Raw genomic sequence first — 20,407 nt, forward strand, 5'->3', positions numbered from 1 at the left:
TGTTTCAACTGATACAGATTTATAGAATCAAACCATTACCCACAGCACAATGGTGGGCCAAAAAACAAAATAACCAGGTAATTTGTTTGATTGTGCATAATCTTTTATTAATTCCCATGTCAGGCCAGTTCATTTTATGTAGGCCTATTTCATGTACACGATCAACTTTCAAAATAGTCAAATGAATGACCCAAATGAATGACCTTCAAACAAAACATCTCCTATAATGTCTTTACATCCCAGCTTCTCATTCCAACATAGCAAGCAATCAAACATCTGCTAATCTCAAGCATCTCACACTAAATATTTCTGGAACACTTAATTGAAACCAGAGGGTAAAGTGCCAATATTAAAAATCATACTGCAAACTGATTTTACACAGTAAGATGGGAAAGGTCCAACTGTGGTAGAAGGGAAACAATTTAGAGAGCCAAGAGAAGAAACTCCTATACATGGTTGAATAATTCAAATACAGTCTGTGTGTACACAAAAGGTATTTAATCCTTTAATAGTAGTTACACCATATGATTAAAACACAGATCTCAATTAACTACACTGCATTCCTGGCATTGTCCTTCAGATCGGTATGACAATATCTCATGCATAGGGGTTCTTCTCAGCTACACATTGTACTGTTGATGTGTGATGACACACTTCCGACTCCAATCAACCTACACACAGTGACTAATTGAAGACACCACCAGAGACTCTTTAACCAAACTTGATGCTTGATTTATTAAAACATGGATCTACTACAATGAGTGTCCAGTTGCAGGTGGGGCTAAAAGACAAAGACAATGTTTTAATCCAGGTTTTCTACAGTACAAAGAGGATCCCAAGACATTCAAACTACCTTGAGTCTTGGCGGCTGCTTTGTACCAACTAGACATTACAATGTGATGCAACTGCTGTCGCAAGTAGAACCAGAAGACAGCACCTCACAGTGAGAACAAAACACACATACCATCTCACAAAACAAGAGGCCCTTCTTCTCACAAAACAAGAGGTCCTTCTTCAGAAAATGTCAAACATAGATTAAAACATCAGTAGCATGGCCTGCGAATGGACAATGACTTAAGCAGACCCTCGTTTCCACAAATCAAGATGAAAGGACTGTATCAGCAAAACCAGGTTAGCTGATGAATCTCTGGCACAGTCTTCAATCAGTCACTCTAAACATAGATCAGAGTCAGAAGGATGAAAATCACATCAGTGGTAAAATGTCTATCTAGGTTTTGTTATGTTTAAGCCATCTCAGCACTAAGCTCAAATAGAGTATAAAACCTCCATTGGATTTTATGTTTTGCTAGTTAAGCAGACATTTGTTTGAAGACCAACTTGACAGTGTATTGGAGTTGAGATTGAAAATGTGTTCAGAGGGCAACGTCCCTGCAGCTGGCTGACTGCTACTCCAAAAAGAATGCACCCTTTAAACCTATTCCATTCCTATCAACTAGATCCTAATGATGTTCATCTGAACAGCCTAAACCCAGGTTGTTTCTGTTACAAATTTAAATGGTTTTATATTCCATACTGCATCTTCTACATACAATTTCCAATCTGTCAGGAAGTTGGGAACAAATCTTTGTGCCAGTATTAAAGGTGTAAAATACCTATTGCATAATGGATCGCTGATGAGAGTGAGCAGGACTGTGGTGGACACTACTTTAGCTACATACTAAACCTTTCCTCCACTGCTTATAATTCTAAAATTGAGCTGCATGGAAAAATAAGTGTCAGCAGGAGATGGATTAAATGAAAACCTGGGAGGGTAAAGGGACAAGTTTCAACTTCAGTGTCATTTACTTTGTGTGAACCATGGAGGTGCTGAACAGGAGCTTCTGCTTCTGTTTCTTCTTCTTTTTCCCCCCCTTTTCCTCTGGAACAGAAAGTGATATGAGTATGTTGTGTAGTACAACTACAAAGAACAGGGCACCACACTCACATACAAGGGAAAACAGAGACAACAACAATGAAAGACTGACCGGGGATGATCACCGGCTGTGGTGGAGCAGTGGGACCGTGGTCCAGCTGCAGAAGTGCCTCCTCAAAGGCCTGGCTGAAAGAGTTCTGGAAGCTGGGCACTGGGATTCGGTCTGACCCGTCACTCTCTCCATCACTGTCTGCCACTGGAGGGGCCAACAGCATGTCTGAGGGAGCAGCATAGGGGTGAAACATGCTCAAGCACAGTACATTGCTACTCCCTGGTCCAAAGAAATGCAGTGTCCTGAGGAAGTATATACCATGAAATGCTGCATTTCTGAGATGTTTTCATTAAACATATGGATACAGTGATCTTCCTTTTAACAGAAACATTGAATACAATCATCTTCCTTTTACAACCAAATAAACTTTCAATCGCTGAATTAAAATAAACAGAAATGCAAAAAAGGAGAAACACTAACAGGCACAGAGTAAAAATTAAATATTTAAACAAGGTGTTTTTACCTTTATTTGAGGAGATCCTTTGCCCTGCATCAGCCCTGGCTTTGCCATCTCTCAGCATCTACACACGGAAAAAAGGAAGAATGAGACAGCAAGTTATGCAACCGTTCTTACCAACCTGTCGATGTTGTGACTGCCCACGGGATGTGATACATCCAATCTGTCTAATGAAAACAGTAAGAAGAAACATGTAGGGAAATGAAGGAGGGCGGCCTGCAGACCTGAGCGAAGGACATGCAGTGGGAGTCATCCTCCACACTACCCACACTGGGTGGAGGGCTGTGTCCACTCAGACTGGGGAACATTATCCCGTCTGCAGAAAGAAGAAAATACTTGAGAAAAAAAAGGCTTAAAAAGTTCATCTTCTGGCTGCACAAAAATGGAGACACTTCATGTTTCCAAATAAACGAGAACAAAATCTGAACCAGCTGGTCTCACCGGAGGAAGGGCTGCAGCTGAGGGGTGACGGAGGTGCCAACAGGAATTCTGGGTGCACCGGTGGACTGCCACGGTGAGACGGCGGGAAAAACGCAGGGAACTGTTGCAGATTCTCCAACCCAATATGCACCTCTGGATCTGAGAGGGTACAGGGATATGAAAACATTCCGTCTGGGACTTCAGCCGGTTATACATTTTGGTGGTTTTAAATGGAAGGGTACTCACATCTTCCCTGCTTCTTGTTCTCCTCCATCTCAATACGTCTCTCCCTGCGCTTCTCATCCCTCGCTTTCTTCTGCCTAAGACGCTTTCTTTTCTCCAAGTCATCTGAGTGACAGAGAAAAGATTAGGATTAGGGGAGAAGTCACTGTAACAAGCCATGTACAGGAGTTACTTCGATTAGGATATCTAACCTGCAAAGCTGTCCAGCGTCTCTTTGGAGAGCGTGGGGGGCTTCAGGGCCAGCTCACAGATGCTGAACTCACAGGTGAGTGGCAGGTGAGCCAGGTAGCGGTGTCTACGCCGAATTTCCTATAGACAGAATATATATAAAAACATTACAAGGAAAATCTTCCACACACGATCCAAAAAGCAACGGCGTCTTGACATATTCCCATGAATAAACTTATGTACTTGATGAGTTTGAAATCATTTACCTCAGTGATGGTTTGTCCCTCAATTTCCACCACGGTGGCAGTAATGGTGTGGGGGCTGGCCTCCAGGCTGCCATACTCACGCAGCAGACAGCGTACGTTCACCGGGTGCAGAAACATCTGCTGGCAGTCCTCAGCTGGAGGGACATGGTTAAGTCGAAGACATCAGCCTTTTTATCACAACAGAATAACCGTAGCTGTTGCGTGGAGGCACGCCAAAGTAGTCGTTCTGATAAAGGGTGTCCTACCTTGGTAGAAGTAGTAGTAGGGTCCGTGCTCTGAAGCTGGAGCGCGGACACTTTCTGTCTGGCTGAGAGGGTTCTGTTCAGCAGGACAGGGCTCCGGAACGGCATCCACAGAGACATCAGGCAACTCCTCCAGCACCCTCTCCAGGAGTCTTTCAGGGAACTCTGCTGTCTTGTGGTCCTCGTCTGGGTCTTGGTTTGAAACCTCTACCACCTCATCATCAAATGCAGAGGAGTACAGCAGCACCGGCTAGAAAGAGTACAACATGGAGAATCTTTAAAAGCCAGAAACGGGCCAGTTTGATGGTACGTAAAGGGTTTAGCTAGGCCCTGCTGAGAAGTACCTGGAGCACCTTTCAGAAAGCAGAGGCGAAGGCAGACCTTTCCATGTCTGTATTCACTGCTCCGACATTTGTTAAGCCTGCTACATTTGGTGAGGGAGTAAAAAATACCAAAGTTTACCAGGGTACTGCTGAATGTGGTCACCACTTCTTCAGGGGAGGGGGGGTCTGCCAGGGCGAGGCTTGACAGTTCCGGGTTGTCCTCAGTACTTGCCTTCTGGTTCCTCAGCAGAGCCTCTTCTCGATCCTGGACCACAGCAGAAGAGCGTACGGGTCAAGTTTATGCCATCTAGGTAACTGGCCTGATGAAAATTGGTATAATCAGGACACTTTCACAAACACAGTAGAAAATGCATGGCTACCCAAACTCCGTGCTCCGACCAAACGCCTCACAGATATTCTTTCTGCCAGGAGTCTAGATTTAAGAATCGCAAAGACGATTTCTAAATTGCCAAAACATTTAAATGCGAAACATTTTGAGAATGTGTCATTGGGTTTGACACTCATTGGTTAGAGATTATTCATTGTTGGAGACTGTCTGTACAACACGCATAATTTTGACCAAAACCATCTGTCCTCAAAACCCTCGTGAGGACCTGGGTTAGACAGGTGAATGACAGTCTCTCTGGTGACTGTTTGCGGTAGGTAGGGAGCATGCAAGTTCAAATTGTGATCGTTGGCCAGGGTACGCTCTCTCCTCCAGCATGTCGTCAAATACCTCCTGGTTGAGCAAACAGTTTTATAAGAAGCAGAAACCTAACAGAGGACACTTCTCCCATCCTTGACTCTAGAAACCACTACGGAATTATAACGATGAGGCAAGGACGTCACCGCACATTGGACAAAATTGGTAGGGAAGAAAAATTGCAGTCTGTGTTACCTGCAGTCTGCACAGTGCGCTCTGGATGAAGCAGGCTGTGCAATCCTCTTCTTGGGTTAGCTGAGCCTGCAGTGCGGCCTTCTCCTCAGCCACCAGACCCAACACCTGCTCCTGAGAGGCCAGCAGCAGCTTGGAATATGGGCTCAGACACACATCTACAACAGAGGTACACCCATGTCACCATGACTCCCTTAGCATACCGCGCCAGACATGCACAGAAAGGACTTGTCCCAACGTCTTAACCTATTGCTATGCTCCTCATCAGTCACCTCCGAAGCGAACCGGCTCCTCCACCTTCACCCACTGAGAGCTGGGCATGGCCACCAGAGCCCCTTTCTCCCGCCGCATGAGGCGCATGGTGATGAGGTCACCGACTGCATACTGTCTGGTCTCCATGGCAACCACACTGCAGCCACACAAAGGGAGAAGTGGGCAATTCACCATCTTGAACGGCAGCAGTATAAAGAACACATTTCCAATGAGGCTGTTAGCGTCTCTCGCTAACCTTTTGAGGTCGTCGGAGTGCACCGACTCATAACAGATGGGGCACTTGGACCAGCTCTTGTCACTGAGAGACAGGTAGTGCAGCATGCAGGGCCAGCAGAAGATGTGGCCACAGCGGGTGATATGGGCCGCTACCGGAGGGTAGAGGCAGATTGGGCAGGAGGGCACCTCATGACTGTAGATCCGCTGGGGGTGGTGGGGGAGGGGGTGGGGTATATTTGGTTTAAAAGTTCAATGTGAGGTTGATAGTCAAGTGTTTTAAAATAAGACTGGCGTGTTTTATACAGGACATTCTTTTAAGGGTTTCTGACAATTTACAATACTTACCACTTGCTGCACACAGTCCCAGTTTACCAGAGTGTCTGGGTCAGTGAAATGAGCCTTGTAGTCCTGGTCGTCAGTCACCACAAACTGGCAACTAAGACAAATTCAGAAAATGTATAAATACCAAATAGACTATAGTTATTATATGAGCCAGAAATCCACATTTGAAATATTTGTCAATGAAGACATGAATTTTGTCTAGTTCAATGGACAAAATGTGATGGTTTGCAGATTTAACATTGAACTGTATATAATTTACTCAGTATTATCAAATGAACAACAACATCAGGTAAATAGCTTTGCAAATGGTCAATGACAAAATGTTTCCAATCCAATGAAAAATAAATATTAGTACCCTCTTCCGCTCAGGTACCGAGGAACCACATCTACTGAGCATTTCAACATTCCTTTATCTGGCTGCCAACGTGCTATTCCATAGATGGAATGCAGACCGCATGGAGCAAGGTCGCCATTAGAATCTAATCTAACAAACTAGATATTTGTCTAATGTTATGATTTCGTTTTCGTAACAGGCCGACAAGGTGATTTAAATATTATAGTTAGCCGTTTTCATTGCATACCATTTGGAAGTTGTGCTTTGCAGATTGACAATGACTGCTAAATACTACCTATTGTTTGTATAAGGTGGTAGCATACAGTAGCTAGCATTCACAAGTCCATTGTGGCAGGGAAAAATTGCTTTTAGCTGCAATGCTGTGGATTGGGTGACGATGAAGATATTGTTGACATCCATGCAAGGACCATATGTTTTGAACACACTTTGATACATACAATTGCCCTAAATACATCTTTGCCCCATGCATTTCCATGACATTTTCCATTGACTTGAGTTCCAATGCCCTCTTTACATCTATGTACTCCCCCCAAAAGTTTTATAACTAAGTGTAAAAAACAAAAACAAAAAAACATAAAAGCTACTCATCCGGAGTGGCTATCATAACCGCACCAAAATGGAAATGTTTGCCACTGGCCTGAGGGCTATGACATGACAGTCTTTATACATCAGAGTAAATTGAATTGAGAGGGAACTCACTTGGCCTGCAGGAAAAGCTCCTTGTTAAAGGGCTTCTGTTTGTGGCCCCACTTGTTGCGACGGCCCCAGCAGGAGTGTCCTTCTCCTCCTAGACCTACATGACCCCCACGAGGCTCAAATGTGAAGTTGAGCAAGTGGTTCAGGCTGATCTTTTTGGGTCCAGCAAACTGAGCCGGGCTGAACTCGGCCCGGCGGCACTCTGCTACCTGGGGTAAAGGAGAAGAGAATTAGAACTCAACTGTCCTCTAACAGAGGTTGGAATAATAATATTCCAGTTAGAAGACCAATGTGGGTTGACTCTACCTTGACAACTGTTATCAATGTAATGACGCCATTTTTATCACCAAGCAGGAATATACAAGAGCTTAACTAAGATCTATTTTTTTAAAGTATTTTGATGCAACGACATACAACAACAATTTAACATTTCTAAGTCTAGTGAACGCTCACCTCTTCACGTCTTCCTCCACCTGTAGCATCACACTGCCGAGCTCCACCTCTCTGGGGGGGTCTCTTGTCAAAATTCTTGCTTTTCTGTGAATTGGTGCGACGAGGGCCAGGGAAAATGTCACTCTTGGGAACGGAGGGCTCTCGCTTGCGGCTGTAGCGCTTAGAGCCTCCATTATTCTTACCATCTGGGGAGACAATAAGGGAACATTTTGAGGTTATTCCACTAGGACCATCAGGCATTCTATATGCATGGCACAATAATCTGCTGTTCTCATACACAGTGACCTATAGGCCCTCTGGTGTAAAGTACAAATCAACGTGAACCTGCTTGTAAATCAATCTGATATTGCTTTCACATAGAATATACATTATTCCTTTAGAAACAGTAATGTTTATATTAACCCCTTTTGAAAACAGCTTATTTAAAGGAATACCCCTTCTATACATAGTGTACCTCAAACTGCTCATTTAAAAATAAAAAAAAACAGGCAAAGGAAACGTTGTTGAGCAAACACTGCAAGCTGATCTTTATTAAGCACATGACCAGCACAGGGTGGGCCATGGGCACTTATCAGCACAAGCCAGAGCAAGTCAACTTGTCTCATACCCATGTAAAGGGAGAGAGAACTCCTGCCAAATTTAGATCTTAAAGTGATCATGCCTGTTCTGCTCCCTTTTTTATGACTCCTATGGCTATACTGATTAGATCAGATATTCTTTTAGAAAACAGAACATGCATTTAGATGTCCATTTCAACTTTGGTTGTCCAACAGGCAAGAGATTCCAGCAAAACTTTGCTAATAGAGAAAATAGTAAATGTAGGTAATCTCCAGTAAGAGATGAAATAGCTAACACATACGTTGCTCATTACTGTTAAAAGGTAGTGTAACCCCCACACTAGTAAATAACATTTAAAGCATTCACATCCTGCTAGTATAAATACCTGGTGAGTTGAATGTGAAATAATTTACTGGAGAGTGGGAGGTTGGCTTTATTTAGACAATGTTGTCTTAATTTAGCGGTGAAGTTAGTTTTAGATTGGACATTCGACAGACACTTGGCTCTTCAAATATCAATAGCTCCTTAGAGTATTCAATCAATCCAATGTTGATCTCATTGTGATTACAAATGTGTAAACGCTGTTGCACAGCTCTTATTTACCCATATATTAACCAAGCATTACCTTAACGAGCCACGGAGAACTAACCGCTGTGCATGGGAGCCCACACCGAAAAAGAAGCCATCTCAGGGCCGGTGCTGAGCGTACAATTGTATACAAATGCACCCATCTTCTTCAAAGTTCAAGTTTCAATAGCTCTTACAAAGAGTATACAATTACTATGAAAAATATACAGCTCTGGAAAAACTTAAGAGACCACTGCAAAATTCTCAGTTTCTCTGATTTTACTATTCATAGGTATGCGTTTGAGTAAAATGAACGTTTTGGTTTTATTCTAGAAACTACTGACATCATTACACCCAAATTCCAACAATAAATATTGACATTTAGGGTATGTATTTGTAGAAAACAACAACAGGTCAAAATAACCAAAAAAATATGCATTGTTTTCACACTTCAAATAAAGCAGGCCTCTCCAGGTCTCCCTCTAACCATTAGACGACCAGGTGTTGGGAAAAGCTGAAAATTTGACACGTCAGTGAAGATGACCGTACTCCATTCCTCCATGGTCCAATCCTTATGGTCTTTTGCAAACTTCAGCCTGGCTCTTCTTTGCTTCTCATTGATGAGGGGCTTTTTTTCTAGCTTTGCATAACTTCAGCCGTGCCCCTAGGAGCTTGTTTCGAACAGTCCTCGCGTGCACTTCACCCCAGCTGTTGTTTGCCATTCTTTTTGTCATTTGATGTCATCCTACAGTTGAGTGGCATTCAAATGAGTTGACGGTCATCTCTGTCGTTTTCACCCTCTGCCAGTCTGTAGCTTTGTTGTCCCCAATGTTTCTTGTTTGAACTTGATCTTATGAACCACCGTCTTTGAAATTTACAGGATTGAAGCCACCTGATACCCACTGTATCCCTGTACCAGTAAAGCCAGAATCGAACCCTTATTTTCCTCACTCAAAGCTTTTCTTTTCAACTCTTGTCATGCTGAATAGTTTTTTTATTCAAATTACCTTTGAGGTACTACATGCACTGTTTTTGCCATCCAGTTGGTCCTATTGCAAGAGGATATTGATGACCACAGCAGTATTTTTTATACTTTTCCTGGTTATTAGATTTGGTTCAGGTAATCACCTATCAATCAAATTTATTTATAAAGCCCTTTTTACAACAGCAGTTGTCACAAACTGCTTTACAGAGACACCCGGCCTTAAACCCAGAGGAGCTAACAACAGAAGTGTTGAATTTCAGTGGCTAGGAAAAACTCCCTAAGAAGGCCGAATTTTAAGAAGAAACCTAGAGAGGACCCAAGCTCAGAGGGGTGACCAGTCCTCTTCTGGCTGTGCAGGGTGAGATATTAAGAGTCCAATTGGAATAATAAATACATTTCTCTGGGCTAAATCCAGAGTCTATTTGATTTTAGACTAGGTCAGAAGTATGACCAGGTGGACAAGGACAGGGACAGCAACGGGCCGGTGTGGACCAGGACCTCAGCTCCTCCTAAAATTTAAAACTGGAGGAGACTGAGAAAAGTTAGTAGTGCATTCCTCATATCCCCCAGCACAATAATATAGCAGCGTAACACCTTGTACCGAAGTACCTCATTAAGTAAAATGAGGTGTGCCTATGTTGGAATTTAACAGACACTGGAATGGAATGGCTGCCATACATGTAGAGATGCTGATTAAAGAAAGTGGTCACTTAATTTTTTACAGAGCTGTATATCCTTAATCAGGGGAGGGTAAGGAACAATGCACCCCCTTATTTTTTCAGAACCTGAAGTTTCAAAATTTGACAGAACATCATTTAAATTGCTCCTACAATAGATGTACTATGATTATAAAAAGTATATATTCTTGATCAGGGGAGGAACAATGCACACTTCTTTCTAAATCTCAAGTTTCTAAATTTGACAGAACAACGGTTCTAAGTGCGCTGACGTATCTCATTGACATGTAAACGCCTGACATGCAGCTAAACATGCACAGCAACGAGTCAGCAGCAGGAACTAACTCACAATTGGGGTGATTTTATAAGCAGGGGCTGGTCTTCTAGAAAACCTGATGAGTTTACCTGTAGTTAGCAGTCTGTAACATGTTGAATATAAAAGTGGAATTAAATTATATGTGAAAGACCTGTAGCTATGTGTCAAAATGAATGACTTAAGTAATCTACTTGGCAACTCTCAAGACGTAAACAAACTTAAACGAACAGCGATTACCAGGCCCTACCGCTAGGCCCAGCAGTGTGCTTGGCAAGCTTTCAGTGTACATATTTTAACAAAGCTTAACTGGCTAACATGGTGGGTAATTAACTAAATATTAGGTAATACGTAAGGCGAATGACAAAAAAACAAACACTGATTAAAGATCACCTGTTTTCGGTTTAGATTCCCCAGCTGTTGGGCCTGTAGAACTCGAACGGGGCGGAACCTTATTGCTGTTGGCATTGCTGTTTGGATTTTTCTCCATGGCGGTCTCCTTTCTGCGTGAAGAATGGCCGAGCTCCGGGGAGAGAGCGTTCGAGCTCTCTAGCATCAACTGGGGCAAAATAAACTGATAGCGGGTTGTTGCGAGTGCGGGTCAGGCAGCGAAGGCCCTCGTTCATTTCTGTCAAACACGGAGACTCCATCACGGCGACATCTTGACAACAAAACAAATCGAGAAAAATAGAGACACAATGTAGGCGTCTCAGAAATGAAAGCTGTGTAGAAAGAAAACGAATGCTCACACAGCGGGGCCCAGACCCCGAAAAGTTTAGCTTTTTCGCGTTCTGTGAAACACTTGGCCCCAAAAAGGCGTTGACCGTTCTCCAAAAGCTGGAAAACGGACAATTATACAGTTTTCCACCAAAATATATATAATCGTAAGGACGAGTTACTAATAATGGCGACGGGTCGCCAAACAGGAACCACAGAGACCCGGATGAGACATCTGCGTGTTGGGGTTTGGTACAAGAAGGGATTTATGGGTAATGTAGTACAACCCGATATATTTAGGGCTGTTTGTTTTGCTTTTGAAAGTACTTAGATACTTGGCTGCGGTTTACCCAGAGGAACCCAATTTTTATGTTTTCCAGCAACTGGTATTTCGATACTTAACCTCAGGGTCAGGCTCAGTTGCAATTTTCAGCAGCTGTGTTTTGGTTAGGATCAAAACGGTGGTTTGAACCGCGCTCATTGGCTAAAGCATGGTGTTTCAGACGTATACTATGGATATGACAAATATCTAAAAATATTTTTTACTGTTCTCATTGCATTGGTAACTGGTGCATAACAGCAGTAAGACACCTCCGGTTTTCATAATTAATGGCCAATATACCATGACAAATGTCAATCCTTCCGGTGCACTCACTTGATATGATTACCCTGATCTCTTCCAAAGATGGGACATTTCAGCTGGAATGTCGCTGCGCTCCAGACACAAATTTGACAGCTACTTGGCCCTACACTCTCAGCCCTTGAATTACATTTTACATGGTCTCTCTCGTGTATACAATTGCCCAAGCAAGGGAGTGTTGGCTAATTCACCTCACGGTGACTGAACAATCTGGTTTGAGTCTACACTGCATTAAACTGTGGGCAATATCACACAAGTAAGCAGTTATTCACTCGCCCCCTCAAGCTAAAATCTGGTTTCAGTTAGGATTCACCCTAAGAATCCTTAAAATGAAGATATGCATAGTCATTTTGGTTGCTAAATGAGTTTGTAATCGGTTCATAAAGTGTGAAAATGACAATTCTTCCTCAAACAGCATTCACTTACAGTTTTTTCTGAATGCTTAAACCTTAACCGTGATTGTCATAGCACAATTTCTAAAACGATTAATACTTATAGCAAAATCACTCACTGAGTTTGCAAAACTAAAAGCACAAACACTGCTTTGCACTCAGGTTGCAATTTTGTAACACACAAAACTGTAGGTACAATCCACTGCACAGCACTCATTTTGCGGAACTGTAAACACAACTCAGTGCTTTACACTCATTTTCCAAATGATCAACACACTCCTAAAAAAACTATACACATGTATGGCTATTATTTACACTATTTTGCCAACTGTCTGGCACACTGTCACATGTGAAAACTGTTTTAGATAATTAGTTCACTTTGCAATCCGCCTAAGTACTATAAAGAAGCCACAGGTGAGCTGTCCGTGTGGAGTACAATGGACGGAGCAGGAAGAGTGAGAATTAGAGGAGGCAGAGGAAGAGGACGTGGAGGTGAAGAAGTAGGAGGAAGAGGACGCGGAGGTGAAGATGCGAGAGGGAGAGGACGAGGAGGGGGAAGAGGAAGGGTAATAAGAGGAAGAAACAGAATTAGTGATGACATCAGAGCTACATTAGTGGACCATGTAACCAACCATGGAATGACCCTGAGGGAAGCTGGCCAAAGGGTTCAGCCTAACTTGAGCCGCTACACTGTAGCAAGCATCATAAGGACATTTCGAAATGAGAATCGGTTAGTACAGTCACTTTACATTAAGTTTTGTAGCACTGCCATACTCAAATGAGAAACACAACAATACCATACATGTAAAAATACAGAAATTGTTACTTTACAGGATTGCTAGACATCCAGATACTGGGGGCAGAGGAAGAATGTTCACTGCAGAACAAGAGACCCATATAGTCAATATGGTGATTGCAAATAATTCCATAAGGCTACGATAAATACAGCAGCGCATAACTGAGGATGACACCACCTTCCAAAACATACACTATGTGAGCATTTCTGTATTACACTCACCTAAAGGATTATTAGGAACACCATACTAATACTGTGTTTGACCCCCTTTCGCCTTCAAAACTGCCTTAATTCTACGTGGAATTGATTCAACAAGGTGCTGAAAGCATTCTTTAGAAATGTCGGCCCATATTGATAGGAGAGCATCTTGCAGTTGATGGAGATTTGTGGGATGCACATCCAGGGCACGAAGCTCCCGTTCCACCACATCCCAAAGATGATCTATTGGGTTGAGATCTGGTGACTGTGGGGGCCATTTCAGTACAGTGAACTCATTGTCATGTTCAAGAAACCAATTTGAAATTATTCAAGCTTTGTGACATGGTGCATTATCCTGCTGGAAGTAGCCATCAGAGGATGGGTACATGGTGGTCATAAAGGGATGGACATGGTCAGAAACAATGCTCAGGTAGGCCGTGGCATTTAAACGACGCCCAATTGGCACTAAGGGGCCTAAAGTGTGCCAAGAAAACATCCCCCACACCATTACACCACCAACACCAGACTGCACAGTGGTAACAAGGCATGATGGATCCATGTTCTCATTCTGTTTACGCCAAATTCTGACTCTACCATCTGAATGTCTCAACAGAAATCGAGACTCATCAGACCAGGCAACATTCTTCCAGTCTTCAACTGTCCAATTTTGGTGAGCTCATGCAAATTGTAGCCTCTTTTTCCTATTTGTAGTGGAGATGAGTGGTACCCGGTGGGATCTTCTGCTGTTGTAGCCCATCCGCCTCAAGGTTGTGCGTGTTGTGGCTTCACAAATGCTTTGCTGCATACCTCGGTTGTAATGAGTGGTTATTTCAGTCAAAGTTGCACTTCTATCAGCTTGAATCAGTCGGCCCATTCTCCTCTGACCTCTAGCATCAACAAAGCATTTTCTCCCACAGGCCTGCCGCATACTGGATGTTTTTCCCTTTTCACACCATTCTTTGTAAACCCTAGAAATGGTTGTGCGTGAAAATCCCAGTAACTGAGCAGATTGTGAAATACTCAGACCGGCCCGTCTGGCACCAACAACCATGCCACGCTCAAAATTGCTTAAATCACCTTTCTTTCCAATTCTGACATTCAGTTTGGAGTTCAGGAGATTGTCTTGACCAGGACCACACCCCTAAATGCATTGAAGCAACTGCCATGTGATTGGTTGATTAGATAATTGCATTAATGAGAAATTGAACAGGTGTTCCTAATAATCCTTTAGGTGAGTGTATGTCGTGTACTTGCCCACAGAATCCGAATGAAACAAATCTACAGAGTCCCTTTTGAAAGAAACAGTGAACGTGTGAAACAACCGCGATATGACTATGTGCAGGTAAGCTATAGTATCATCGGTACTGAATCTGGAAGTGCATACTGTAGTGCTGTGCATTAGGCCTGCTGTGCTGCATTTGTTTTGTCGTGTCCAGAGAGTGATGGAGCTAGAGGCAGATGCCATGAGCTGCCTTTTGTGGATGAGGCAGGTTTTAACCTCACTAAAACAAGGAGACGTGGCAGGAACATTATTGGACACCGTGCCATAATCAATGTCCCAGAGCAACGTGGTGGTAACATAACTGTGCGCAGCTATAAGTCAAAATGGTGTTGTTCACCATCATGCAATCCTAGGCCCATATAACACTGCACACATCATTACATTCCTGGACACCTTACATGACATGCTCACTAATGTTCAGAGACCAGAGCAGACCAGATATGTCATCATATGGGACAATGTTAGTTTCCATAGGGCTGCTTTGGTCCGCAACTGGTTTACAGATCACCCACTCTTCACTGTACTCAACCTCCCTGCATACTCTCCATTCTTGAATCCAATAGAAGAGTTCTTCTCTGCCTGGCGCTGCAATGTCTATGACTGTCATTCCCATCAATGCATAGCCCTTTTACAGGCAATGGAGGAGGCATGTGGGGATATTGACCAGGCATCATGTCAGGGCTGGATACTGCCTTCCAGAATATATTTTCCCCGGTGCCTTGGACTGGAGGACATTGCATGTAGACAAAATTTTGTGGCCAGACCCAGAGAGACGACACAATGTAGACTGATTTTGTTTTTTCTTCTTAGTGAAATTACCATTTTGTGTCTTGACTTGGAAAAAAACACTTGAGTTTGTTTTGATGTGTGCAAATAAACACCAATACTTGAAGTTTGGATCCCTGTATGTTTACAGAACTATGACAAAAGTATGACATCAAACTGACATAGCCTACGTTGTGCACAGAGAAAGCAAAAGCCAAATGTGTTTTTTATTCATGCCATCAGTGTGTAGTTGGCGCATTGTGTGCTTATTAATGTGATGGCTTGTGTTAACAGTTTGATCTGAAATACAATTCTTACGAAGGTTTGAAGAGTTAAGCAAGGTTTATTAGCTTTTGCAAGAGAACTACAATATTTTGCTGATTTGGTGAAGGGTTTTCTTATTTGTGTGTAGAGTTAAAATAGCCAATAGTTACAAAAAATGTGCCTAAGCCATCAGAAAACATTTTTTTACTAAATTGTTGCGTTTACAATAAACAGGAAGCTGTCTGACTTTAAAAATAGTGGCCATGCTGACAGAATTACTAAAACGTTTGCTAAATGCACACCAGAACTTTTTACAATAAGATATTTTTCAGAGCTGTTCAGATTAGTCAAAAGACCTATAGAGAAATGTTCAAGCTTTCCCGATAACAGAAATGTTAGAACTAGATTACACTAAATTATAATCAGAATCAGCTTTATTTGCCAGGTATGTGTACGCATAAGAGGAATTTGACTCGGGATACTATTTATTTCCAGCACCCTTTATACCCTGCTCATTGTACTATTGTCTCATCAGTCTTACTATGTTATTGTTTTGGTTTATTATGAGTATTTATGTGGACTGTATATTGCAGTGGGTGACTCTTGTTGAGTGTCCTTTGTTTAAGATTTTTATGAGTAAGCACATTGTGAGCCTGTATTATCCACAGTCAAATTCCTCTTATGTGTACACATACCTGGCGAATAAAGCTGATTCTGATAATCCCCCTCTTTGGTCATTGTTGAAAGCTTTGAGTTAGACAGAGGCAGTAAATGGTTGGATTACTAGAATACCTTTTTATTTTTGGCATTCCAAAAATACCAAAGAGAAGTAACATTAAGTATTATTACAAACGTAACTGAAATAGCAAAGCAATTGATGTAGAACAGATGTGTACAGCTCCCAACTGAGCTGCATTCCCAATTCAACAGCTGCATTGAAATATCAGGCTCTATCCCATTAAGCCCTGTGACAGAACTACCTGTAGTGTCTGTCACAAGGCTGTAATTTACAGACGTGTGACAAATTTACAGAGGAGATTCATTGCAAGCAGCAACACAATCAGTCTGGTGTCACTCACTAATCCTCTTCTTCACTCTCTTCATAGTCAACATTTGTGTCCTTCATTAATGTGCAGCTCAGTACTGCCTTGCGTATCTCTGATCTTTCTTCTGCACATGGAAAGGCAAAAACACCACAGCACAATTATTTGTATTCAAATATCTGAAGCTTGTATGCAAATCATAGCCTATTTTTGCAATCTTTTTCTAGCTTTTGAAAAAAACAAGTAAAATGCAGATTGTCACGAATGAGAAAACCATGCATCCATAACTGTGGTACAACAAAAATAACGCATCCCATACCTTCACTCTGACAGAGGAGGAGCATCCGATGGAGCTGCTGTGTATTGTATCGGACCAGAAAGTTCTGACATGTTCGGATCGTTCCTGAATAAATGATAACAGTCATAATAAAATACGCACCATGTGCTGCCTATTTGTTAGTTCATGCTCAGGGCCACGAATGTGTTTGTATGATGTTGTCAAGGAAACTACAGCCGGAAAATACATGTATGTAATACGCATGTGTTATTTTTACATCCCAAATAACAGTTGGAAGTTGTTTATACAAAAGGAAAAAATGTTGTCCTACCCCCGACATGCAAACAGTTGAGAAAACATGGCACTCGTTGCCCACGGTTTTCGAGACTGGTGATGAACGGCAAAGCAGACCAGATAAGTCTGTAGTGGCTCTTCCGACAGCGCAGGAACACAATTCCAGTGTGGGCATTGAGATATTTTACTGAAAGAGATGTACTCGGGTTAAATGACTTGTTGGAATGCATAACACAATGGGACAAAAGATTATCATACCTGAGAATCCGATGCTGGTGAGTGCAAAGCCATAGTCACCATGGACCCGAGACACTGCCGCTTTGGCAGCATTGTAGATGGATCGGTCATCTAAAAGTAACAGATTTTTCTGATCTGATACGCAAACTTCACAAAGCAAATATCTGTGAAGGAAGTCGGTAATCAGAAGTGACAACTTAAGAATTATAGGTATTTTTAAGATGTAAATGCAACAACTTTTACCTGGATTTTAATCGAACCATTCTATCATATACTTCACAGCGCGTCTTGGAAGCAACATTAGAAAAACACTTCCGGGTCACGAAAACGTGTACATTTTCACAATAAAAGAGGCCAACGTATTACTTCCAAATTGACATGAATTCAATTTTAAATCGTTTAAGAAAATGTACATTTCAAACCATCAAGGGGGGCGTTTTTCCCCAAGTTACTCTACTAATTAACACTTTTTATTATTACCTTTTATAAGTCATGTAATAATATTTGAAAATCATTAAAGGGTCAGCGTGTTTTTGGCTAGGCCACTAGTTGGTTTCTTAGTGGTCCAGGTAGTTCTTTCTAGTGATTGGTGGTTCTCGAACGAACAGCTCTTTTTGAAAAGTTATTTTTGGTAAACGTTGGGAACCGAATTGCATTTATAAAAGAAGCTCTTCATGTGGCTCCTTAATTAAAATGTTTCCCCCTCTAACTATTATTTGCAGATAAGGTGGGAACATATTTAGTACATATTGTACATCAGCACAGCAGAATCAAAAACAATGGGACGAGTATGTCTTTGTGACCCACATCAATTTTTTCAATTCGGTAACGTTAGTTAAAGAAAATAACACTGTCTAATAAAAAGACGTGTAAGATGTAACCTATGTGAAAGTTTATTTTGAATCACTTTAAACAGCTGTTCTGGAACCAAATAAGTGACTCTTTCAGGTGAACACAGCCAAGAGCCAGCTCAACAAAAAGATTTGAAACGCCCATCACTAGAACCACTTTGTGAAATGCAAGAAAAAAAACACATCAGCCATGTTTTCAACACATTTAATAAGACTGAGTTTCAATTAAGAAAAAAACTATTTCCAATAAACATATGTGATTATATACACTATTTACATCTTTACACACTTTTTTTTTTACAAAACATAAACACCGATAAGTTAATATATTCAAGCATTTGCTGAAGTGCACAGAACCCAACATGTAGGGTGTTATGTATATCCACTCTTTGGGGTAGTATGTAACAAACGGTTATTGCAAAAGTCATGTAGTGAAGACATCACATCTGTCACCTTTACCTAAAAAAAATTTGAATTAAAGATAAATGCAGCTTCAGAGACTTGAGGACATTAGAGACAACATGGAAATTGGGTCATGGAGCAGCTGTAGGTAAAATGTGACAGAGTGCACAGTCCTGGTGTCTGTAAACTTCATCTGTAAGAGAGAGCTATGAATGGAGAGTGTAATAGGTGGACGCCATTGTGCTCACAAGAAACCTCCACTCCCCCCCTGTCACAGTTCAGGGCAAGGCCCAGTTCCACAGACGTCAGCAGAGGAACCAGGCCCTTCCCCCACATATCAGTATTGGTGTCCTGCAGAGACCATGGAGCTCCTGGCCTTCCTTGAGGACCCCCGCTTGAAAGCTCCCCCACTTTCCGCATGTGAACCAGGCTTGGCCCCCCTCTGGCACCACCAGCTGCCTCCTGAAGACCTTGGAATAGGAACAGCAGATCCACACGAAGCTCCAGGATGTTCTCCTTTAAGCCCAAACTGTATCTGTGAATGTAAAGGTTAAGACGGGAGTCAGGACCCACAGTACTTAAGCTGAATAGTTACAACTTTTTCATATTCAGTTGCAGTAAGACAGCTAAGTGAGTGTACTACCAAGCCGACCAAGACTCTTACCGTGTTGGAAGCTTGCGCTTAGCCATGTATGGAAGAACTGGCTCTATATTCAGGTGTTGGGGGTTTATCACATGGATATGAATCTCAGCTCTCATAACTGTCACTGACAGAACATCATGACTGAGAAGGAACTCCACTTCTGTATCTAGGAGGAAAAACAGAAAAATAAGATAAAGCTTCTATATTAAGCACCACTCATGTTACTAGAATAGATTTTTTGGAAAAGTGTATGTCTAAAAGGAAATTGGATTCTCCTCAGTATGTCTAGAGTATTTCGTCCAATAGTAGGCAAAATGAATATCATAGAAAGTTGTTGAAAGGGCTGAATTTAGATTCCTACCTCCACTGATACGACCCTGAATCCCCTTGACGCCTCTACAATGGAAACCTAACTGACAGCAATGATAGACCCGTCTGACAAAACGGAAAAGCGGCTGCTCTGGAAAAACCGCACGCCGTAAACCATCTTGGGGCATTGAAAGCACCCGAAGACGATGTAACTGTGCCAAATCCTTAGGGATCGTGTTGGTTTCCACCCAAGGCGCTGCTAACAGAGCGCAATGTTGCCGCTGCGTATCCACGCTCTCCCTTCGCAATCGCCTCAAGATATCTGTGGGTAAAGTTTTGTGTCCATCTAGAAAACCAGACGACTTTGACAGTAATTCCGGCACCACACGGCACTGTATTCCAATAAAACTATTAGTCACAGCCAGGAAAAATAAGGCAATCCAAGAGCAGGTGGTAGAAGCCATGGTGGTGGGTCCGTAGAGCTCCAAGTTGTACCACCTCCGTCCAGTGAAGCAGCGATTCAGAAAAGGACCCCTACCTCCGTGGTTTAAAGGATATGCCCCTCCACTGACAATGGGAGCATTCTGCCACTTAGAATTTGAATTCTGTTTCTCCACCCCCCTGTTTTGTTCGTGCCCCTAACCACCCATTTGCACCCCACAGGCCCATAAAATGCGCTTGCATAATAAGAAGCCCCGAGATCGCCAACCCCAGTCATTCAAATTCAGCTACGTATCTAATGACTCTAATTACACTATATTTGGATCTTCGTGAATGGTCTCATTTGCAAGACGAGGGCACACAAACAAAGGTTACTTTCTACATAGATATTCTCACGTGCACAGTCCTGTATGTTATACAGT

At 42.3% G+C, this 20,407-nt stretch overlaps 3 protein-coding genes across 3 annotated transcripts; all 3 read right to left on the reverse strand.

Moving 5' to 3' along the window:
• Positions 1 to 1,048: 1,048 nt before the first annotated feature.
• rnf10 (ring finger protein 10) lies at positions 1,049 to 11,378 on the reverse strand. The gene is made up of 17 exons (XM_010876319.4): positions 10,828 to 11,378; positions 7,335 to 7,519; positions 6,885 to 7,090; positions 5,834 to 5,924; positions 5,508 to 5,692; positions 5,272 to 5,408; positions 5,003 to 5,157; positions 4,244 to 4,369; positions 3,785 to 4,031; positions 3,540 to 3,673; positions 3,297 to 3,414; positions 3,109 to 3,210; positions 2,884 to 3,021; positions 2,667 to 2,758; positions 2,449 to 2,506; positions 1,986 to 2,150; positions 1,049 to 1,879 (listed from the first exon to the last, which is right to left on the reverse strand). Exons 1-17 carry the CDS (start codon positions 10,988 to 10,990, stop codon positions 1,803 to 1,805), a joined length of 2,379 nt encoding a protein of 792 aa, XP_010874621.2. The 5' UTR covers positions 10,991 to 11,378; the 3' UTR covers positions 1,049 to 1,802.
• Positions 11,379 to 16,258: 4,880 nt separating this feature from the next.
• pop5 (POP5 homolog, ribonuclease P/MRP subunit) lies at positions 16,259 to 17,662 on the reverse strand. The gene is made up of 5 exons (XM_010876320.3): positions 17,583 to 17,662; positions 17,361 to 17,503; positions 17,140 to 17,289; positions 16,851 to 16,934; positions 16,259 to 16,658 (listed from the first exon to the last, which is right to left on the reverse strand). Exons 1-5 carry the CDS (start codon positions 17,600 to 17,602, stop codon positions 16,567 to 16,569), a joined length of 489 nt encoding a protein of 162 aa, XP_010874622.1. The 5' UTR covers positions 17,603 to 17,662; the 3' UTR covers positions 16,259 to 16,566.
• Positions 17,663 to 18,379: 717 nt separating this feature from the next.
• On the reverse strand, positions 18,380 to 20,353 carry si:ch211-170d8.2 (uncharacterized protein LOC571755 homolog). The gene is made up of 3 exons (XM_010876322.5): positions 19,597 to 20,353; positions 19,257 to 19,401; positions 18,380 to 19,127 (listed from the first exon to the last, which is right to left on the reverse strand). The coding sequence occupies exons 1-3, from the start codon at positions 20,006 to 20,008 to the stop codon at positions 18,782 to 18,784; spliced, it is 903 nt and encodes a 300-aa protein (XP_010874624.2). The 5' UTR covers positions 20,009 to 20,353; the 3' UTR covers positions 18,380 to 18,781.
• Positions 20,354 to 20,407: the final 54 nt, after the last annotated feature.

This window comes from Esox lucius, chromosome 13, assembly GCF_011004845.1.
Source record: "Esox lucius isolate fEsoLuc1 chromosome 13, fEsoLuc1.pri, whole genome shotgun sequence".
NCBI lineage: Eukaryota > Metazoa > Chordata > Actinopteri > Esociformes > Esocidae > Esox > Esox lucius.

Coding starts and splice junctions, on each gene's coding strand:
- rnf10 (XM_010876319.4), bottom strand. CDS start 10,990: ATGCTAGAGAGCTCGAACGCTCTCTCCCCGGAGCTCGGCCATTCTTCA. Junction 4,032..4,243: donor CCACATTCAGCAGTACCCTG/GTAAACTTTGGT, acceptor TACTCTTTCTAG/CCGGTGCTGCTGTACTCCTC. Junction 2,507..2,666: donor ACTGCATGTCCTTCGCTCAG/GTCTGCAGGCCG, acceptor TTCCGTGTGTAG/ATGCTGAGAGATGGCAAAGC.
- pop5 (XM_010876320.3), bottom strand. CDS start 17,602: ATGGTTCGATTAAAATCCAG. Junction 16,935..17,139: donor CAACTGTTTGCATGTCGGGG/GTAGGACAACAT, acceptor TCATTTATTCAG/GAACGATCCGAACATGTCAG. Junction 16,659..16,850: donor CCTCCTCTGTCAGAGTGAAG/GTATGGGATGCG, acceptor TTCCATGTGCAG/AAGAAAGATCAGAGATACGC.
- si:ch211-170d8.2 (XM_010876322.5), bottom strand. CDS start 20,008: ATGGCTTCTACCACCTGCTCTTGGATTGCCTTATTTTTCCTGGCTGTG. Junction 19,402..19,596: donor TCAGGGTCGTATCAGTGGAG/GTAGGAATCTAA, acceptor TTTTCCTCCTAG/ATACAGAAGTGGAGTTCCTT. Junction 19,128..19,256: donor AAGCGCAAGCTTCCAACACG/GTAAGAGTCTTG, acceptor TTACATTCACAG/ATACAGTTTGGGCTTAAAGG.